The sequence below is a fragment of the Engraulis encrasicolus genome, chromosome 15, assembly GCF_034702125.1.
Source record: "Engraulis encrasicolus isolate BLACKSEA-1 chromosome 15, IST_EnEncr_1.0, whole genome shotgun sequence".
Lineage (NCBI taxonomy): Eukaryota > Metazoa > Chordata > Actinopteri > Clupeiformes > Engraulidae > Engraulis > Engraulis encrasicolus.
The window spans coordinates 6,397,920-6,420,066 of NC_085871.1; the positions used below are offsets into that span (position 1 = coordinate 6,397,920).

The 22,147-nt window shown below is 42.9% G+C and overlaps 1 protein-coding gene across 3 annotated transcripts; it reads left to right on the forward strand.

Moving 5' to 3' along the window:
- Positions 1-623: 623 nt before the first annotated feature.
- On the forward strand, positions 624-21,041 carry il17rel (interleukin 17 receptor E-like). 3 transcript variants are annotated; one of them, XM_063217861.1, is made up of 19 exons: positions 624-789; positions 1,042-1,176; positions 3,231-3,258; positions 3,964-4,107; positions 6,505-6,608; positions 6,995-7,109; positions 7,428-7,472; positions 7,577-7,716; positions 8,143-8,214; positions 8,697-8,751; positions 10,187-10,350; positions 17,028-17,072; positions 17,196-17,253; positions 17,482-17,627; positions 17,941-18,006; positions 18,109-18,166; positions 19,429-19,569; positions 19,699-19,758; positions 19,948-21,041. In XM_063217861.1, the coding sequence occupies exons 2-19, from the start codon at positions 1,069-1,071 to the stop codon at positions 20,118-20,120; spliced, it is 1,722 nt and encodes a 573-aa protein (XP_063073931.1). In that variant the 5' UTR covers positions 624-789; positions 1,042-1,068; the 3' UTR covers positions 20,121-21,041. The 3 variants fall into 3 exon arrangements, with proteins under 3 accessions (XP_063073931.1, XP_063073933.1, XP_063073932.1); XM_063217863.1 differs by lacking the exon at positions 7,428-7,472; XM_063217862.1 differs by lacking the exon at positions 624-789 and having other exon boundaries at positions 881-1,176.
- The last annotated feature ends 1,106 nt before the right edge of the window (positions 21,042-22,147 follow it).

Below are 22,147 nucleotides of genomic sequence, written 5' to 3' on the forward strand. Positions count from 1 at the left end.
CCCTGCAAAAGTCCCAGGAAAAATAGTAGGCAGGTCGGTATTCTATGCAGACTGGACGATATAGGACATGAACATACAAATGTTTAAACACTAACTGTTTTGTTTGTCGGGGGTGTCGAGGCTCGATAAGCATCTCCCTGAAATGTGTTTTTGGAACGGGGTGTCTGTTTTGGAGAATGCGCGAGTGCACAGCATCTAGGAAACGCATGTCCTCCTCAGCAGAAGAAAAGCCCTACAAGACATAACTTGTTGCCCCGCGCGAGGTTTCTGGATACAACTTACAAGTTAGTTCTAAACTATTCAGTATGCCTAGTCATTGTGTGAGTTATATTGACAACAGACATCAGCTATTCCAAGAAGGATGCAGTCCTGGTTTAAAAAAACACACGTTGGCTATCCACCAAAAGAAAATCTAGGCGTATAGACTGTTATTATTACTGCCCTTTAACACACTTCTCTTTTCTCCCACATGAATAGAGTTTGACCTCTCATACAATTTAAGACTTCCTGCTAACACTGTAACAGCACTTACTGTAATGGGAGTTCTGTTATGCAGGTGTACAGTGTTTGCAGCAGAACCGCACAGCTGCCATTTGCCCCGGCACGCCTCTGGATTTGACGGGGGACTCCGGGATCAGAGGCCGTGACCCAGTCAGTCATCATGTACCTGAGAATAACAAGTCTCTGCAAGTGTACGTGGGAGTCTGCATGAATGCGGGGGTGGCGTGAGGCAGGGTTTGGGTCCATTTAAGAGCGTGCAGCAGGAGGAGAGCCCAGCGAGGAAGAGTGGTGGGTGTGGTTACTGTATTCATTCATGTATTTATGTGTTGTTGTCACTGAAAAGTTGCTGAGATTTGCTAGTTGGTAAGGCTGGGTAGTTAACTCCCTAAAGGAGGTTCAGTAATCATAGTAAATGTTACCTGCGAATGTTCTGTAATGTTAATTGGAAGTGGAGATGCAAAAATCTTACAAATGATGGGATTTTATTTTTGAGTGATGAGTTAATCCACCTTAATAGTGTTTTGTTGAAATATTAATTAGACTGTAGAGTGAAGAGACACAGAGAAGATGAGGTCCACATTGCTGCTGATGCTTCAGATGTTGGATCTCTACACTTACCTGTCACATGGTACTAACATTCAACACGTCCAGCACTGTGGAACGCACTGCACTCAGGTAGTATACCATCTTATCTACTATGTATCTATTTACAATTATTTGCACAGGTTATTTTATAGTATTTAAGTGTTTTTTTTTTGTTTCTTTTCAAGGTAGACCTGCGATCTCTGTATGGAGGCTAAAGGCTATTATTGTTTTGCTGAAATAATTTGTTGAAATGGGAGTGAGTTGGTCACAATGTGTGTTGATTATGAATAGGCTTATATGGTAGGCTATGTCAGTTATACGATCAGCAGGCTATTGTGTCACGTCCCTTCATTCACTCCCCTGTTTTGAGCAATGTGTTTTTAAGTGCAGTGGACTTGATAGAAAAGAGTTAATTTGATGATGCATTGGATTTTTAGCTGGGATAGCCTACGGGCAATATTGTGTCATGGGTTTTTGGCAGATTGATAACTATCTGTGTCATTCACTAACAGGGTGAGTCATTTCTAATGTGTTTCCAGGGTGATGATGTGTGGAATGGGAAAACCCTGCTGTTAATATCATTTCATAATCAAGGTAGAATGATGGCAACATGATTCCGTGCTCCTGGACACGGATGTTAAGGACACAAAATCCGTGTCCAGGAGCACGGATTTTGCCAAAATTCCATGCTCCTGGACACAGAATTATTTTCCGTGATGGACACACAGAAGTGCTCTCTCTATACTACCACGGCTCTATGTTTCCACAGTCAGATTTTTCTAATTTCAAATATTTTTTCTATAAAAAACATTTCTTACTGACAGGTTAGGGTTGGGGATTGTTTTGGTCTGGGCACAGCTAGTTTTCTTTCATTCATTATATGAATTTGACAGCCTAGCAACCAACTGGAAAAGGTATTTCTCAAAAATATGTCTTTAATGACAGGTTAAGGTTAGAGAATGTGTTGGTCAGGGCACAACTTCAATTGCTATAGCATTATTTTGTTTAGGATTAGCATTTGGTATGTATTTTCTAATGATAGAGTTAACACAGTGCTGTGGTAATAGCCTATAGAAAGCACTTCCGTGTGCCCATCACGGAAAACAATTCCGTGTCCAGCAGCACGGAAAACAATTCCGTGTCCAGGAGCACGGAATTTTGGCAAAATCCGTGCTCCTGGACACGGATTTCATGTCTTTAACATCCGTGTCCAGGAGCACGGAATTTTGGGAGATCAGGCTGATGATGTCAACAATGGTTATAAAAAAAATAGACTTTTGGTTTACCCTATTATTTGCCAATACCATGAGCGCAGTGGTGCTTTTTGTTTACCTTTCCAGATAGCTCTCAACACATTGTTTAACCCCTTCGCGCAGAACATATGTTATATAACCTTACTGTCACCAAAACTGTAATAGCTATGTCTTAATCTGTTACTTAAGGCTATGTTACTTAAGTTTGTTCTGATGTAGTTGAGTATTTTCAGCCAATAGTGAATAGTGAGCCCACGGGCGACCCCATCTGCACTAAGAGGATATAACGTCGTGTTGCCAGGTTGTTTGGTACTATAGGGTTTCCAAGAATGTGCTCGGAACTGTCAGATGATTTAGGTCCAATCATGCGGATGGGGCCCCCACTTCACTGTAATTCAATAGCCTTTAATAACTGCAAATTATCAGCCCACTCATCAAAATGTCACACACCAAAATAGCTCTGAGGAAGAAGCTTTTGGCGGCCTCAGTCTTGACAGATGCGCCCCACCCTTGTAAAGAGAGAGAGACAGAGAGAGAGAGACAGAGAAAAAAAAGATAACGTTAAGTGCCCACTCAGGGAGAGGAGAAGAAGAAGATGTTCTGTTGCATAAAACCAGGATGTAGTGACTTAAAGCAGGCACTTGGGCAAACCCCTTCTGTCAAACCGTTTCCTCATAACACATGCAATCTCCAAACCATGTATGCACAGCAGTGCACAGCACTGCGCATGCAAATCATTGGCTCTGCACGCTCTGTTGTTCATGGTAGTTTAAGGTCATATCATCACATTTTAGATATGAACTTTACACCTTTGCCTATTACTAGCTAGGTTAATAGCTATCTTTTTGGTACCTTATTAATGACTCTTTTCCCCCCTCCTCTGTCTCGCAGGGTTTGCACTGTAAAACGAAATCTTATTGTGAGTATGCCTTGCTCAATTGTGTTATCCACTCAGTTTGCACATACTGTATGCCGTTAACATGCAGGGTTGAATTTACAATAAATCGGGTAAAAAGGACTGTACACTAACTGTGCTTTCCAAGAGATACAAGTCAATCACTACCATATCATATGTATTAGGGCTATAACGATACACTCAACTCACGATTCGGTTCGTATCGGGATTTTTGACCTACGGTTCGAAACACCCCACAGTTTCTGAAATGTATCTCCATTGAAGTTTGGAAACACTATCACATCATATCATGAGGTTGCTTTCTTGACTAATGGGTAATAAAACTTTGAAAGGGCGTATCACGGTACTGCCTCCTTGTACCACGATACAGCATCTTGACTCTGTGCATCACGATTTCTCGGTTTGATACAATATCATTACAGCCCTTATCTGTATAGATCATAATCATACATTTCACTCTTTGCATGCCTACGTACGTACCTTTAGAATACAAAATAAAACTGGGTCTTTAGTAGAGTAATAATAGAATGACATTTATTAATCCCAAGTTGTCATAGCACAGCAGCATAGTAGACACTAGATCCACAGTACACACTACACAGTACTCAAAACCCAAGACACCATGGACATAATTGCACAGCATACCGTGTTAAATTAAATTGATTTAGTTGCTGACCTTATCCCTTTTTCGTTGTGTGTTACAAACAGCAAATTTGTCACTGTGTAAGAAGCCACCAGCAGGCCTCCAGAGCAAGCTGTCTCTCGGCATGAGCATCTCCACCGTCATGAGGTGTACAGGGCATCAGCAGTGCTCCCTACAGCTCCAAGTCAACAGCTCCCTGACTATGAACGGTACAAAATACACTTCTCACCATCTATTTGGTCTTTTTCATTCCTTTATTGGTGCAGGACAGAGACAGACAGACAGACAGACAGACAGACAGACAGACAGACAGACAGACAGACAGACAGACAGACAGACAGACAGACAGACAGACAGACAGATGGGGAAGAATCAGTAAATGATCTCTGGTTGGGTTTGAGCCAGACTCCTCAGGTTTATTGCATGGCGTCTTACAGTGTTGCTGGTTTGGGCTGGGCCCAGGACAAAGTGATCTGAAAAGACCCACCGAATACATACTATAACACTGCAATGGGTTCCCTCCATCCATGGGCCTGGGACGCCTGACCTGTTTGTTTCCCTCTGGCTGGCTTCCCCAGCGTTTTATCCCACGGCACCTACCCCATCATCTCTTGTTTTCACTGACTACAACTTTTCTGTATCTGTCCTGTCCATCTGACCAGGAAGGTACTGCAGCAAGGATGAGTCACTTGGATGACTCATTGAACTCCAATTCACCTGAGGCCAATGGCAAATCTCCTGTTAAATGAACCCTTATGACTTCATTGTCCTTATGAAACAAAGTTGTAAAGCTCTCCTGAATCATAAGATTTACTACTAACTTTCAGGGAACGTATCCACTTACCCCCTACCATTTTGTCCCCAAGTGGTGCATGCAATGACTTGTGTACTTACCGTAATTAAAAAAAAATCAATAACAGTTGACTTTCCTTTTGTGATTATTGATTTTACAGACGTCGGAAAACACAAGCTTAACGTCTGTAAAACCCTAGTTTTATTATGGAAGACCTATCTGAATGATCAATTGTAACTCTGTTCTGGGCAAAGATTGGCTTAGTGTTCCAACCACAATGGCCACTCTAGGTGTGGTGTTCAACCAACCATGGTGTCTTTTGCCCTGGCAAGGACCAAAGGCCATTTGGTTCACTTCACCAGTATATAAGGATATGATCATGAGTTGCTCAGGGCGATACTCTGCTCCCACACACACACAGCTTTGAGTGAAGTGTAATGGTTAACTTGCATTTGATCTTTAAATTGTCATTCACCATTCATTCATTTGTATCTCCTCATGTGTCATCATGCCATTCATGGGTCCTTAGTTAATAATACTTCTGTTCAAAGATATCCACCTCCTGCCGTCGTTGGTTGGAGAATAAATGGATAAAGTAACTCTTTACACTTCTGTGCCTTAACTTTTTTGACTTCTCAGTAATTCTGCAGACATGCATGTCATTAACACACCTTTCCTTTGACCACTTCCACCTCAACAAGTGGGCTATGTGAAGTCTTCATATAGCAGAACAAAGCCTCAGTTAAGCCTAATATATCACATTAGCATGGGTGGATTCCAATATGCAGACTCCCATCCTCCCTTGCTCACCTGCCTCCTTGTGGCCTTGTGGTGACGTCACTGACAACAGAATTGTATTTCAATATCTCACAAAATCTCAATTTTAATGTCATTTTATCGTTTGCAAATGGAATGGTGTCCCCCAGAAGTTGCTGCGGCTAGTCTGACGGTGGGGAAACTTTATTGTTTTGTCCACGGAAACGGGGCGTCAGCGAAACGCGAGGCCACACGCACAGACTGAGGACAGAAGTCTGCATATTGGAATCCACCCCATGTGCAGCTTCATCGTGAGCTACATGTGCACAGCTCAAAGCCTAGGACAGGGACGTGTCTCATGGCTTTGTTATCGCCAGCAGCTCTGTTTTTAAAATTACATCAAGGCTGTGTTTCCCAAAAACTATTAAGTAGTACTTAATCCTAATGAGGTGATCCTCTAGGCAATATACCACATACGTTTATACATACAATAATTTTATAGGCCTACATGCAGTATTTTTTCACGCACATGCAAATAAAATGCTTGCGCAAAGTGCATGTGTGAGGGAAAATAGTGCATATTTAAGCTTAGTGATGATGTGACACCTATTTATGATGTATTGCATAGAGGGCATCTCATACTTAAGGACTACTTAAGGGAAATGCAGCCCAAAGTGTCTCAGTCACATACCTCACATTACACATATTCACTGCAACCTGATGTGTGTAGAAGAGGGCATGGATCTATGGGTTGTGTAAAACCAAGTGCGAGAATCTCCGCACACTGTTTTCTGCTACCTGTTATCCCACATTTCAAGTGATGGGGTCTCCAGTCCCCAGGGCTTTTTGATTCAGCACCTGTTGACATGGATGTTTTGTGCATTGGGAATATACCATGATGCTACTTTTGTTCTATGTACCTTTGTTCGACTGCTGTCAATGAAGAGAAAATAACTGTTGAACTCTTCCAAACAAAGGACCTCCTGTCAAGAATTGGACAAAAACATTTCTCTATAACTTAACGTGACTCATGTGTTCTGTATTCTGTATCATCCAGAGCGTGTGAAGGGTGTCACCATATGCGCTGTTGCAGCCGGCACAATTGAACGCTGCAGGACTCACAACTTCCTCAACCCAGCGCAGAAGCTAAGCGGACAGCAGGTATGCCTTATTCATAGTGCCACCAACAGCCGTAAAGTAATATTCAACGGTGGAAAGTTTGAAATTACATCATTCCACTCTAGTCAGTGCTATTAAACACATTTCACAATAGCATGGCATTGGTTAGGTGGACCAACATGGAAAGATCCATGCAGATTGCTAATTTTCTATTTTGTTTTTAAATTGGCTCTATGTTTCACTTTGAAAGGTGCAAACTTTACCAAGGAGGAGTTTTGTGCATTCAGGAATGCATGCTGGTTGCCAGGAGTTTGGCACACCACTAGATTCTGTGGAACTAAAAACACATTGTTCAGACCTCTGTTCTTAATCTTCGAGACTTCCCCCGGAAAAAAAACAAACATATTTTTGTGGCTTACCTACCACAGGTGGAAGTTCAAGACAACTGCTTTGAAGTGGGAGTTGGCCAAGACGTTCACGTCTCTGTGAAAACTGTGCCTGAGTTCTGCCATTTGTGGGTTTCCAAAACATACAGCGTTCCAGGTAAGGAGAGTGAAAGGCACGTGATTACACATGAGTTCATGTGCACAGCCTGAATGAATGCATGAATGCTATCTGACATGACATTGTTGGTAGAGTCAACCCACCCACAATCCACCTTCATACCTCCAACAGACCACCAACCGACATACTGCAGTATACATATCTGATGCAATGATTACATTTTCCATGTAGGCACATCACCAAGCTATTCATACAAAGCAAATTATCTTCGCAATTTTCCTAAACATAAATTTAAGATGATGCGCAGCGTGTTATGACTGTCAGGAATTGAATGTGAGGTCATTATTTTTATTTTAGGCTGTAGCCATGCAGAACTTCAAAAGAATGTTCCGGAGTGCATTGGTATTTTATTTATTTTACTATTTTTTTTCAGTTATTTTGCTACGTCTGAAACGTGACCACTGGTTTCTGACCTCAATGTGTCATCTTGTCTGTCACTGTTGCAGCTGGGAAAATAGCATACCAACTGGACTCTGAGAGAAAAGAGTTGTCTGTGTCGGTGACAGACATGCTGGAGGATGCAGATTACAACCTCAGGCTGTGCCACAAGGGATACATCTGCCGTGGCATAGACACACAGACCCTGGTGAGACCACCATTTACATACTACATGTCTACAGGTTTAATCTATGTACAGTATGTCCATAGATCTATTGTCCCCATGCTTCTATGGTAAACTCTATAGAACCTCACAGAATTCAATCTGCACTACATAACACCAACAAAATTAGAAACTACTGTAGGTTTATATCTACGCTCTAAATTGGTCCTTTTTCAACCCGAAAAGCAAACTAGATGGTCATAAATGAATGCCACAGAGATGGAAAATGTTTGTGTATACATACAGTATAATGCCCCCCAGGCTTGAGGAGAGAGTATGCTATGTTCACTATCGCCCACCTAGCATGAAGTCATGCTCTGTGATATCTTGATTGTTCTTGTTGCAAACACAGACTTATGTGTCATCACCCAATTAATCCTCGACAGTTTTATGTGCTGTTTGCATTTCCAGATAAAAAAGGAGGACCCAGAGAAAAAGGCCACATTGCGGTACACCAGACCACTGCCTTGTTTATGCATCGAGGTAAGTACCTGTGTAATTACTTCACTGGAACCAGACGAAAGTCATATCTCTCACTGTCTCTACAGACACAATCATTCTTAGACATAAACAAACTTGTGCTGAGCTGATGTTGCTGTTTTTGGAGGAAGTGGAAACAAATGCACTTAGATTTGGTTTGCATCTTTGTGTGCAGTGTAGCCAGGTAATGGACACTATTCTGTCTGTGAAACGCTGCTATTGTCTCTGAATAGACTTTACTGCCATAACACTACACTACTACGACAGAGATATGAAAATATGACTATGCCTATGAGAGTTTAACACAAAAAAAATAATGAATCAATACAAACAGTACGTGGACTGTTAAGACAGAAAGATGAGACTTTTGCAAGAAGCAAAAGTTTCCTCAGGCTATATGCTGCCAATGATATCTAGACTCTAGACATGTTGTCTGTGGGAGAGAGATGGCTTCTCTTATGACCAACTTCTTTTTCACTTGACAGGGCTGGTCCTCTGTAGTCGACGCCCCTCGGGTCCAAGTCTGTCCCTTTAAGAAAAGTATGTTTGTAATGCTTTGTATTTCTTAACGTAAAAAAGGAATGCTACAAATGGCATTTCCTCATATTTTTTGCTGCATTTCTGCAACAGAGCTAGTGGTTTACTTGTGGTGGCTTGTATAGAGTTAAGTACAAAAGAGAAACTTCATTGATCCTGATGGAAATTGAGGTTTCTAGGAACTAATTACCTCCACCAAAGACGTTATGTTTTTGGTCACGTTGGTGTGTATCTGTTTGTCTGTCTGTTTGTTAGTGGTGTCAACAATGATCGATTCGGCGATCCGAATCGATCCGGGGCATGGACGATCCAGATCCAGATCCAGCAAGTTCCAGAATCAATCCGGCAATTTTTTTAAGTTTCAATTACTTCCATGGATATTTCGGGAGCAAATGAATGTTAAATTAAATAAAAACACTTCAAAACATTGCAAGACTGATACAGACTGATACAGAAAACAGCCAATAAATTGTTGCTCAGTATCTGGCTGCTCATCATGGCTGTTCATTTGCTTTGCGTTCAGTAGAAATGTAATGCATTGCAATGCATTGTAGAATTGAATCGAATCGGATTGGATCTGTTAGAATCGAATCGAATCGGATCTACTACCTCCCGAATCGTGATCGAATCGGATCGTGAGGGCAGTGTCAATCCACACCACTACTGTCTGTTTGTTTGTTTGTCTGTCTATCAGCAGGGTACGGTAACTCAAAAATTTCTGCACAGATTTTGATAGTAGGGAATGGATCGCACTCAATTTTTCTTCTTTCTTGTGGTTTTATTTTATTTTAACTTTGCAGGGACTGACATGACAGACGTTTCGGCTGCACAGAGCCTTCTTTAGTGTCTGTGCAGCCGAAACGTCTGTCATGTCAGTCCCTGCAAAGTTAAAATAAAATAAAACCACAAGAAAGAAGAAAAATTGAGTGCGATCCATTCCCTACTACTAGATTACTTCAGAGACGCACCAACAAGACGGAAGAGCGCGGTGTGTGGAAGATAACCTTGCACAGATTTTGATGAAATTTTGTGGAGTTGGTAGAAATGACAAAAGGAACAAGTGACTCAATTCTGGTGGTGATCCGGATCATGGTCTGGATCCAGGAATTTGTAAAAAGATTCTTCACCATTGCGACAAATTTTCACATTCCAGTTTCTAATTCCACAAAAACAAGGCAGAAAGACTTGGAAAAATTAGGGTGTACCAGTCAAATGTTCTATCAAACAGCTTCATTCAGCTTCCTCTCTGAGTGCATTTCTAGTTACGTATATACATTGCACAGCAGATAGCACAGACGTTAGGCAGATCAATCATCTATCTGCATACAAACAACATTAGCTGGAGGGAGAGGGAAAACAGCAATGCAGAAAAAAAACACAAATGTAAACCAACAAGGTGCAAAGTGTTGTAATAAAGGTGTGTGATCATTCATTGCAGATATGGAGGAGTTGTGGTCAGGGGTGGCCTTCAATAGTGCAGAGCAGACACTGTCATGGGAACCGGCATGCCAGACTGAGGTGGCAGTCAGCCTTTGCCAAAACACGGAGCAGAGCGGCTGTCACGATCTAGCCAACGCCTCCCAGTCTGTTACGCGGGGCAAGGTGAGATGGCTTTTTTTTTTAACCAGACCGGTTGTCAAAATAACCTTAGGTCCAAAAGGGGGTCCCAGCAGAAAAAGTTTGGGAACCACTGGCCTACTACGATGTTGTTCTTTTTTTGTCTTTATTGCATGAATGGACAAGAAGAGAGTGAGAAAGATAAACGGGGTAGAGTTGGGAAATGACCCTGGCTGGATTTGAACCTGGGTCCCCATTAGGCCAGTCAATCTAGCTGTAAAAAGGCCAAAACATGGGACGAATTGCAATAGTAATAGGAATTGCAATGGTTCCTACTTGTAAGTAAGTAGGTGCTCCTTAAAAACCCATTGCATCACATATTAAAAATCTACGGATTGATATTTAGTGCAGCATGCTTTTTTCAAGGTCGAAGTTGGATTTTACCCATTCATTTTTCGGTAACACTTTACTTGACGCTGGTGTCATAGGCATGTCATTGCAGTGTCATAATGTCATAACAGAGTCATAGATAAGGTGCTGTTTCCACGTAGCTGGATATTTTTATATGTGGATATTTTTTTCTCTTGGTTGCATTGGTTTTGCATTGGTTTTGGCCTTCCGTTTCCACGCAGCAGATATTTAAAATCCAGGTTTTAAAAGCAGGAGAAAAAAAATCCTGTTTAGGGGGCTGAAACGCATTTGTTACAATGAAGGATTTATTTTCATCCTCATGTTGCGTTTACACCTCAACAGGAGAAAAAAATACCCTGCTAAAAAAATATCCTGCTACGTGGAAACAGCACCTAAGTCAGAAATACTATGTCCATGTCATAAACATTTTATGACTGTTGGCCTTAAGTGACATTCGGTTATGGCAAAGACAACCGCATGTCACTTAAAGCCAAAAGTCATACAATGTTTATGATATGGACATCATTTTTATGACACGTTCATAACTGTGCCATGACATGTTTATGACACGTTCATAACTGTGCCATGACACAGTTATGACACTGTAATGACATGCATATGACACCAGCGTCAAGTAAAATGTTACCCATTTTTCAATAGGGTGACAATATAGGAGATACTAGGTGAATAAGATAACATTTTTTAAACTACATATTGATTTGAAACTTTCACAGTTGTTAAACCCACATTAGGGTAACTATTTTTTGTATTGCAAGTTTTCTGAAATATGATGATTAAATATGCAAATGAGGTCATATGTACTGACATATATAATACAATCTGTGGTTACAGACCAAACATAAAGCAAATTGCAATAGTAATGGTTCATACCTTCAACCCCTCTGCATTACATATTAAAAGTCTACCCTCATCAATTTAGTGGAGCATACTTTTGCCAAGGTCAAAAGTATCAGGTTTTACCCACTGAATGTCAAAATGCATTGGAAATCTGCTTCTTCTGACCTTTAACCCATTTTAGCCTGATGACTCATATACGTATGTGGTTTGACCTTTGGTGCCTGGAGACACAGAGTATACGCTGCATTCAGACTTGAAATTTTTGCTTTTATAATAAAAGTTTGGATATGTTACAGCTGAATGAACACACTCTAATTCAAGATGCGGGTCTTAGCAGGCGTCATTCAGCAGGCGTTTTTTGCAGGTGCTTTAGGCATCAATGGGTTAAAAAAAGTATGTTCCAGTGAAGTGATGAAAGTTGATTTGTCATACGTAATAGAGGGTGGATTAAGTATCAAAAAAAGTGTGAATCATTACTTTTGCAATTTGTTTTATGTTTAGTTCTGGCAAACCCAGTGACTACTGCGAATAGGGCAGTTGGAGGACGACTGGAGGACGTCTAGGAGAGACTGGATGACAGCAGGGAAAGACCGCACTGGGCGTGGGCGGCTAGTTACCTAACCCACTGGTCTCTCAATAGAGAGACACCCAACTCTAACTACGAAGAACCAAAGAAAGCAACAACCCGAGGGCCCTCCGAGAGGCGGGATGGAAGATGGGCCCAACAGGACGGACAACATGATGACGACAGCAATGGAAAAGGATTACGAGAAAACCAGAACGCCAGGAAATGAGAAGATCCTCCGAAAGTGTGCATGTGGATGGGAGAAAGTGATCACGTTTAGGGGCTTACGGATCCACCAGGGGAAAGCAAGATGTGGACAGAAGGTCCAACAGCAGCCTTGCACTGCAACAGCAGGTGAGACAAGAGGGACCAAAAGCCAGGGCAAAAACCACAGAGCCAATGGACCCAATGTTGCTGACGGCGTGAGGGTAGCAGAGGAGGATGGTCCACTGGTGGAGAACGAGCCCCAACGCGAGCACGAAGACCCAGTCCTCACCACGCCAGACAGGGCAGAGCCAAACACAGAGACCAAGACAGCCGCCAGAAGGAGCAAGATCAAGTGGCCAAAGTCTAGTGAAGCAGAGGCATGGCGCACACTGGACACACACTTGATCAATATCCTTGGGGAGTCACTGCATGGAGGGGCAGAGGCCAAGCTCAATCTGATTGGGGACATCATATACCAGACCTGCAAGGACAGGTTTGGTGAGATTGTGCCCAGACAGAAGACCATCCAAAGGGAGAAGGGAAGGAGAGAAAAGGAAATCCTCCAACTGGTTCAAAGGCGACGGCAACTACGTAAGAACTGGAGAAAGGCAACACAGGCAGAGAAGGAAGGCTTGAAAGCCTTGTGGGAGGAGGTCAGGAAGAGGCTAGCCATGCTACTCAGAGCTGAGCGCATCCGGAAATGCAGCAAACGGAAGCAAACAGAGCGAGACTGCTTCTTCAAGGACCCCTTCAAGCATGCCAGACAGCTGCTGGAGGAGAAGAAGACTGGCAAGCTCGAAACAACCAGGGAGCAGTTGGAACAGCATATCAGAGAGCAGTATAGTGATCCACAAAGGAGCGTCCCCTTAGGAACACCAGGATACGTACCGCGACCTGCACAACCAACAGCTGAATTCAACATCATGCCTCCCAAGCTCAGCGAGGTCAGGCAAGTTGTGGAGAAGGCAAGGTCCTCCTCCGCACCAGGCCCCAACGGAGTCCCCTACAAGCTCTACAAGAACTGCCCCAAGGTACTGGAGCTGCTATGGTACTTAATGAGAACCATTTGGAAAAAACAACTCATTCCATCTGAGTGGTAAAGAGCGGTAGCAGTGTTTATCCCAAAGGAAGCAAACTCCACAGAGATTGGCCAATTCCGTAACATCGCCCTCGTCAACGTAGAAGGAAAGATCTTCTTCTCAGTGCTAGCCAGAAGGATGACCAACTACCTGCTCCAAAACAACTACATCGACACCAACTGCCAGAAGGCAGGAGTGCCAGGTTTCCCAGGATGTGTTGAGCACTCCACAATGATCTGGGATCAGATCCAGAGAGCTAAGCGGGACAAGACAGATCTGCACGTCATCTGGCTTGACCTGGCGAACGCATATGGATCAGTCCCACACCAGCTGATCACTTACGCCATGGAGTTCTTCCACATGCCCACTTGCATTAGGAACATGATAGCATGCTATTTTAACAACCTGCAGATGTGCTTCTCTACTCAAGACTTCACCACAGGGTGGCAGCGGCTTGAAGTCGGAATAGCGATGGGGTGTGCCATTTCTCCAATACTCTTTGTCGCAGCATTTGAGATCATTCTTATCGGTGCTAGGCAAATGGCAGGAGGAATCAAACTGCCAACTGGCCAGAGGCTTCCCCCGCTAAGGAGCTACATGGATGACGTCACCACCCTTCTTCAGACAGCGCCATGTACATCAAGGCTTCTGAAGAGGATTTATGAGCTGATGTCATGAGCAAGAATGAAGATCAAGCCCTCCAAGTCCCGTAGCCTGTCACTCAGGAGAGGAGTCAGGAACGACAGCACCACCTTTGTCATCAGAGGAGAAAAGATCACACTACTCACAGAGCAACCAATCAAAAGCCTGGGGAGGCAGTGCACTGCTGAGCTTTCCGATAAGCAGATGGGGAAAGCTGTCATGAAGCAGCTCTCAGATGGCCTGGCGAGGATCGACCAAAGCCAACTCCCGGGGAAGTACAAGGTCTGGTGCTACCAATTCACTCTCTACCAGAGAGTAATGTGGCCCCTGAAAATGAGCGAGATCCCCTCATCGACCGTGAGTAAGATGGGTGGGAAAGCCAACTCATTCATCCGAAAGTGGTTGGGGCTGGAACGGTGCCTCTCTGACACTGGCCTGTTCGGGAGAAACATGCTCCAGCTACCATTGAAATCACTGCAGCTGGGCTACAGGCAAGAAAAGACTGGTGAAAAAGTTGGTGCTTGAGCTTTGGGAAGTCCACAGACGAGTCAGTGAGGAAAGCCAATGCCAGGGTCCTAACTGGCCGCAAGTGGAATGCCCAGACAGAGGTCGACCAAGCTGTCAGTCGGCTGCAACACAAGGAAATCGTGGGAAGAGTCCAGGTAGGAAGAGCAGGCCTAGGATGGGGAGATGCACCACGCTTCTGGTCCAAGGCCCACCGCAAGGAAAGGAAGGAGATGGTGGTGGCGGAGGTCACAAGGATGGAGGAAGACCGCTACAAGATCAAGGCCGTGTCTCAGGGTCGGCAAGGAAGCTGGACAACCTGGGAGGGAATCTCAAACAGAAACATCAGTTGGTCAGACATATGGAAGATCCCACAGGCAAGACTCAGCTTCCTTATCCGCTCAACGTATGACACGCTTCCCTGTCCTCGGAACCTCTGCCAGTGGTTCGGAAAGGAGGAATGTTGTGCACTCTGCAGTGCTCCCAGCGCAAGCCTCCAGCACATCCTGTCAGGGTGCAAAATCACGCTCTCTCAGGGCCGCTACAGATGGCGCCATGACCAGGTCCTGAGAAAGCTAGCCGAGGTGCTGGAGGAGTGCAGACAGGGTAGCAGAATACCATCGCCTGCAGAGGACTCTACCATCTTTATTGCGGAAGGAGGAATTGGACGCATCAGGCAAAAAGAAACAACAAGGCCCTTCACTCCCGGCCAGGAGTGGAGCATGAAGGTTGACTTGGATAGAAAGCTTCACTTTCCCACAGAGATCACCACCACATCTCTCCGGCCAGACATAGTGGCTTGGTCTGCAAAGGCAAGAGCGGTAGCTCTCATAGAGCTCACGGTACCATCGGAGGAACGGATTGAGGCTGCCTTTGAACGGAAAAAGGCCAAGTACACCGAACTGGCTGCGGAGTGCCGGGAGGCGGGCTGGAAGACTTCCATATATCCAGTGGAAGTTGGATGCCAAGGCTTTTTGGGGTTGTCGACCATACGCCTTCTGAAAGATGTGGGAGTCACTGGAGGAAGGCTAAAGAAGGCAACAAAGGAGCTGGCAGAGGAGGCAGAAAAAGGTAGCTTTTGACTCTGGCTGCGGAGGAAGGACAGGAGCTGGGGGAATAACAACTAACCCCCAGAAAACAGCCGCAGGGATAACATCTATCAGCTGCAGGGGGTGACAGGGAGACGTCCCTGTCACTGCCCCGCCACCGGAGACGTTTCGGGATTAAAGGGGCGAAACGTTGATGACACGGTGGTTCCCGACTGATGACCCTGCAGCTGACCCATGGGCACTGGAGGAGGTGCGACAGGCAGCAATGCCCAGCAGGATGTAACACCTTCCTGTACAAATCCAGTCCATTGTTTCAGATTTTGACACATATTTCTCATTTTCATATGTAATCATCACATTTCAGACAACTTGCAATGCAAAAATTCTTTCTCTTAGCTTGAATAAACTACTGTGAAAGTTTCAAATTGATATCTCATAGTTACATTTTTTACCCCATTCACCAAGTATCTCCTATATTGTCTCCCTGTGGAAAAATGAATGGGAAACCTCTAATTTCACCTTGAATTTTTTTTTCCACTAATGTAAATCTTCAGATTTTTAATGTCACTTCGACATACCTAGGGATTACAAAAAAACTTGGGATGATTCCTATGTCCCGGGTCAAACATTAGATTCACAGGCCTACATTAGTACTCTGACTATTTATGGTGCAGTGCATTTGCCCAGTGCGTCATTCAGTAATATCATCACCAATCTGTTTACCTAAGCACGTTTTAAACAGTCAGCCGACAGTGATGTAATTCATACAGTCTGTTGGGCAACCTGCTGAACCTACCTGCTGGTGTTTTCCGTCCAGTCATTTACTTAGTAGGTTGCCAAATCACCTGCTGTAAGGGCACAGGTGGCAGACGTACAACAAAGTAATCTCAAATGAATAGCAGGAAGTGATGAAGGGTTATAGCATGGCAACCGCTGCTGATGGCAGGTTTCCCAGCACAACTCATGATGTCCTGCTGTTGGATTTTCACAGTATTTCAAAACCCGGTTGACCCACCAAATATGAGAGCACGGAAGATTTAAAAAAGTAGGCAAAGAATCACAACATACATGGAGTATAATACAGTTCAGACAAAAGAGAATGATAAAGACTTCAAGAACGGGGTTGCTAATAAACAAAGACCCAAATTGGAGTGGAACTCCAGGTGCATTGGAAATATTGGACCCCTTGAATGATTTCAGATTTAGCAATACAATATAAGTATACTAATAATAGCTTTCAATGGGTTTCTGTCAGTTCCCTTTCCCCTGCTCAACCAACTGAGACATGGGAACAGTGGGGAATGACACTGAGTGAGAAGTGAGAAGAGGGTGTGCCCAGAGAAGAACCAGGGGCTGCAGTCATGATGTTCATGGCATGTTCATATTTCTTTCTGCATTTTATTTCAGGTTTTGTTCTCAAAGGTGGAGCCGCACCCACAGCTCTGTATGAAGGTGAGGAGAGGGGGCTGATAGTGTTTCACATGTCATGCCGATACTGACCAGCCGTCTTCTTCGTGTGAGTCACTCCCAGACTGCTGACTCATCCTAAGTGTGTACTTTTTTGTCATCCATCAGTTTTCCACAAAAACGGGGTCTTGGATAAGGTGTCCCTTTGCTGGCAGCGATTGTACAGGTAATCCTATTGTGATGCTCACCTACCTCACCTTCATGACAATAACAGTCTGATATTCTGTCTGTGTGGGAGGTATGATAGATACTCTAATGATGGGGGTTTCTTTCATTTTACTTTTACACACTCTGTAACCTGGTCGTGTCCTGTAGCAACATGCGGTCACATCACTGGAAAAAAAAGACATGACGGAACCAGAATGATTTTCATCTACTCCTCCTTTGCTTTCAGCATGGCACATAGACGAATTGAGGGTGAACGGCAAGACGCAACTTGTGGTGACCTCAAAGAACACGCCGACACTTCTTCTTAGTTTGTGTACAAGGACCGGACCCTTGGCATGTGAAGAACACAAAGATGTAATCATCGTCAATGTTGTGAGTTTCAGATGTCCTCCAGATTACTAACTGATACAAATCTACACGTGCTAATTTAGCGCAAGTAAACAACTTTCTCTTTTCACTTGAAACGTTCACGTGGAAAGGATATTTGAATGTGGTCTGGCCCATTCTAAGTTAGCCAACATGCTACAAGTATGTACGTGTTGCCAGAAATGATTGGCAGTCATGCAAAGTTTGTGGTTTGTCTAAGGGAAATAATGTGGTTTCAGTTTTGCATGCAGGTACGTACATTTGATGCACTTGTATCCTGAAATATAATGAATTTGTGTGTTGACATCTACATTAACAGACCAAACCTCAGATGGTGGTGCCCAAACTAGACTTGACAACGTGTGGTCAGAATTGCTGCATTCAGGTCAGTTTCACATTTTCTACTTGACAGGCTGAATCTGAATCACAAGTTTGAAAGTGAATCCATCTATATACCGGTATAACATGTCAAGTTCTGTTCTCATAGGCACGAAGAATTGATGTGAAGTATGCAGCTAAAGTTCTCCTCTGTGACTTCAAGTCACGTAAGTTCAGTTATCCCCCGAAACCTTGTGGAACATTTTTCTAAATGTTTTTGACTGCTTCGACATGTAAAATGGTATCCCAGCAACAAGTCTTTGTGGTTTTGTTTACAAAGATAGTAATATAGGGGACTGACACCATTCCTCACTCTTATCAGATACGGGTACAAAGTTTCGTTGCTCATGGCGCAACGTGTATAAAGCTCTAAATGTTCCTTGAGGAAATATGTGTTGATGGTTGTTGTGGTGTTTTCGGAGTCCTCCCCTGTGCTACGTGAGGCAGCCGCGTGGGTGTGTCGAGGGTGTGGTTGAGGTCAGGGTTTACCCTTTTCTGACAGGGCTGACTCAGTGTCATAGGCAAACAAAAGCTCACGAGTGTTTTATTGTACTACGTATTGTCACCTGAGATTTGAATGGAAGATTTGATATTTTTAGATCTGATTTACTACTGTAGGAGTCACATGTCAGTTATTTAAAGAATGCACTTATCAGAATGGGAATGAGAAGAAGAATTAAAAAAAACATTAGTAACAGCATTTACATCATATTCTGAAACAGAAGCTCAGCATTACATTACATTACATTTGACACCCGCTTTTTAACCAAAGCGACTTAATGGAGGACATAGCCTACAACACTTGCAGATACATAGTGCACAGGAAATGTAACAGAACAATAAGTGCAGATGTCGAGTAGGGTTACACATAAGCACAGGGTTAAGTAGAGTGAACACAACACAACATGCCACGGAATGTACCCCAGGACTGGACCAGCTTAAGCATTTATGCAGTAACTAGTCACGAAAGAGAAGAGTCTTTACTTGCTTCTTGAGAGTTGGGAGAGATGTGCCTGGTCTTGCTGCCTCTGGGAGTTTGTCCCACCACTGAAGGACAGTGGCAGAAAACAGTCTTGACAGTTAACAGTCCTACAGACCCCTCAAGGCCCTAAAGACCCATTCTAACTTGGATATCATGTCTAATTTCCCTGTGCACTGCACTGTATGTACATAATGTTTTTTGTCTATTTCCATGTGTGTGTTTTAATATAAAGTGAACTGGTGCACCCATGAGTTACAGCAGGCCTATGCAAGTCAAGAAGCATCCAATTTAAAATGCTTTGAACTGACTTAAAACTTAATCAAGTTCAATGGATTTTTTGTGTCTTGTCTTATTTCACGTAGTCCACAAAAGCCCAGTGATATTTGTATTCTTTCAGCTGAGCTTGAATTGCTCTGACTTACAGTATTGCCATCCATGTCGTTACAGCTGACATCATGGAGGCTACAGCCCCTCTGGTCTCCTCTCGCCCCTGGCAGAGTGTCTGGGTTGTCGCCCCGGCCGTTGGCGTGCTGACTGCGCTGCTTGTGTCCACCCTTTTGGTTGGCGCTGCCATCACAGCCATCACAGGTGCTAACACATCTCACACACTGAACATTTATTGCAGTGATGTGGAAACTAATTTATTTGAACATTTAAATGCAGTATTGTTGGTTCATTTCTAGATGGTATACTGACAAATGTGATATAATTGTGTAGTTTACCAGAAGAGGAGCACAAAGAGGGCGTGCCATGTCACTGCAAGTCAACACAACACTGGTAGGTAGTCATATCTTAGAAACTTAAACTCGCGCCAACAAATCCATTTCATAGGACTAGGTGTTACTTGCTATTCCTTATTAGATACGGTATGTACCTAAGACATCGATGAGACAGTGTGTCGTTCAAATCAGTGACGGGATCCTTTTGATCCATGATGTAATCATATGGTAATGGTTGTTTTCTCAGGCTTGATGTCTACACATCTGGTCACTCCAGGTTCAGCAAAGCAGTTTTCTCCTCAGAACATGTTTGTGGTGTCCACCCACTGTTATTACCCAACGACTGAAGACGCACCTCATTTTGAGAACAGCGAGAAAACAAATCTGCTGAACTGGGTAAAAAAAGACTCAATGATTTAGTTACATGGTGACTTCAAAAGGGTTAAATTGTGGTCTGAGCCTCTCAGGGGAAGTGACAAACTGTCCTTCAAGCGTCAAATAAGTCCTTTTGCCTACAACTAAACTTTTTTTTATATAAGATGAACTGTATGAATGAGAATCGTCACAACTTATATGATGCATGTATGTATATGGACCTTGAACGGTGTTCTTTCAATGACTACAAAAGATCCAATGCTTTACTGAAACCAGAGTTGGCTGATAACCTGAGTGTGTACCTTGTTAGTATTTTAGTGAGTAGTAGTTGTCAAGCATTAGTTGGCATTCCCAAATAATTGGACTGCTTGAATTGCTAGATATTTGCTTACGGCTTGTTATGTAAGAGGTGAATTAAGTTGCAGAATTGAGTGCTTGGTGTGATAGTCTGAACGAATATATTAATGACACATGTACAGAAGCGTTGGCACTGCCATTTGTATTGTAAGATGTATATTTTTGTACCCTGTTTTGATGTCATATTTATTTATTCATGTATTAATGTTAGGTCATCTCAGGACGTTGGGGTACCATTTGATTTGTTAAGTTCTAATATCACAATGCTACATCTTATAAGTGTCTCATCGAAGACCAGATCACCCTCTGAGAACTTTGAAATGAAAGCAGATTGACCAGAATGATCTCAGAGCTTTGTAGTCACAATAGCTAGGCCAAATAACGTTAGCCTAATAACTGTCAAGTGAAAAGGCATAACAGCAGGTGTTGGCAATCTAAGCCATGTGTTTCCATGCACATAAATCAACCAAAGGACAATGTAGAAGGTTTAACATAATGCGCCAAAGGGAAGACGGCATTGACCCTGCCGACAATTTGGGAAACGGAATGGATCCTGCCAATGTTTTGCATTTGATATTGTTATGTGGTTATATACTACTGTATTGTTCTACAAACCCCAACTCCGATGAAGTTGGGACGTTTGGTAAACAGTGAATAAAATCAAAATGCTATCATTTTCAAAACATTCAATCTATACATTAGATGGAGAATAGTGAAAAGACAACATATTAAGTGTTAAAACCGAGAAAAAATATTGTTTTGGGGGACATATGTACTCATTTTTAATTTGATAAATCCAACACGTCTCAAAAGAGTTGGGACGGGGACAATAAATGGCAGCAAATGTCGAGGAAGACTAAAAACAAAACAAAAGACAACACTTAACAGTTAAATACATTAACCGATTGATGAATTTATATAAAAAACAGTGTTAATTCCTATCTTGGACATGATTTCACCAGCTGAAATGGTGGGTGTATTCCTTGTCATGTTTTGCAATGTTTTCCTTTCTGTAGTGCTTACAGTGTGACAGTTCTTGACCAAAAGACCACCATTTTATCACCTGCTGGTCCTTATGATGGAGCCAAACTGTTAAAACCTAGTAGAGAATGCAATTTGACCTTACTATGTGGCAGTAATCGAATATCTCCCTTCAAAATATAATGCATGAGTGGCTTTTCATGCTGTTTAAAACCCATTTATACCATTCAGCACTGTATTTAACTCTACAGATGAGTGAGAACATTTTAACCAATGCACTACTCCACCTGCATGCCATCATTGAGGCTGACTTTTGAAGTTAGCACTAACACAAGTTGGATGGTCCATTTTCACTGTAGTGCAGGATGTGCAATGCTCTATTATTGTCAAAAAGAATGGACTTCTACAACCTCTGCCGATTTCTGTAAGCAAAGGACAGTTTCCCATGTCTTCTGGGTCTATTTCAAGTGAGCTCAGGTGCTTAGGAGAATGTTACACCCCTGTATCATTTGCACGCATTAAGCATTCTTAATATGGTCAATTTTCAATAGCTCTAATTCCTGGAGTGCTAGAGTGAGACTACAGCCAATATATATTTCATGATGTCATGAACCTATACAATGATTTTAGTAACAAAAATATGTCTTATATACACTCAATCGTGGTAAATCAGAGGGAATTCAAAAATGTATGTAATAACTATGGTAATTATTCCCTTTGCATCTTTAATTCTG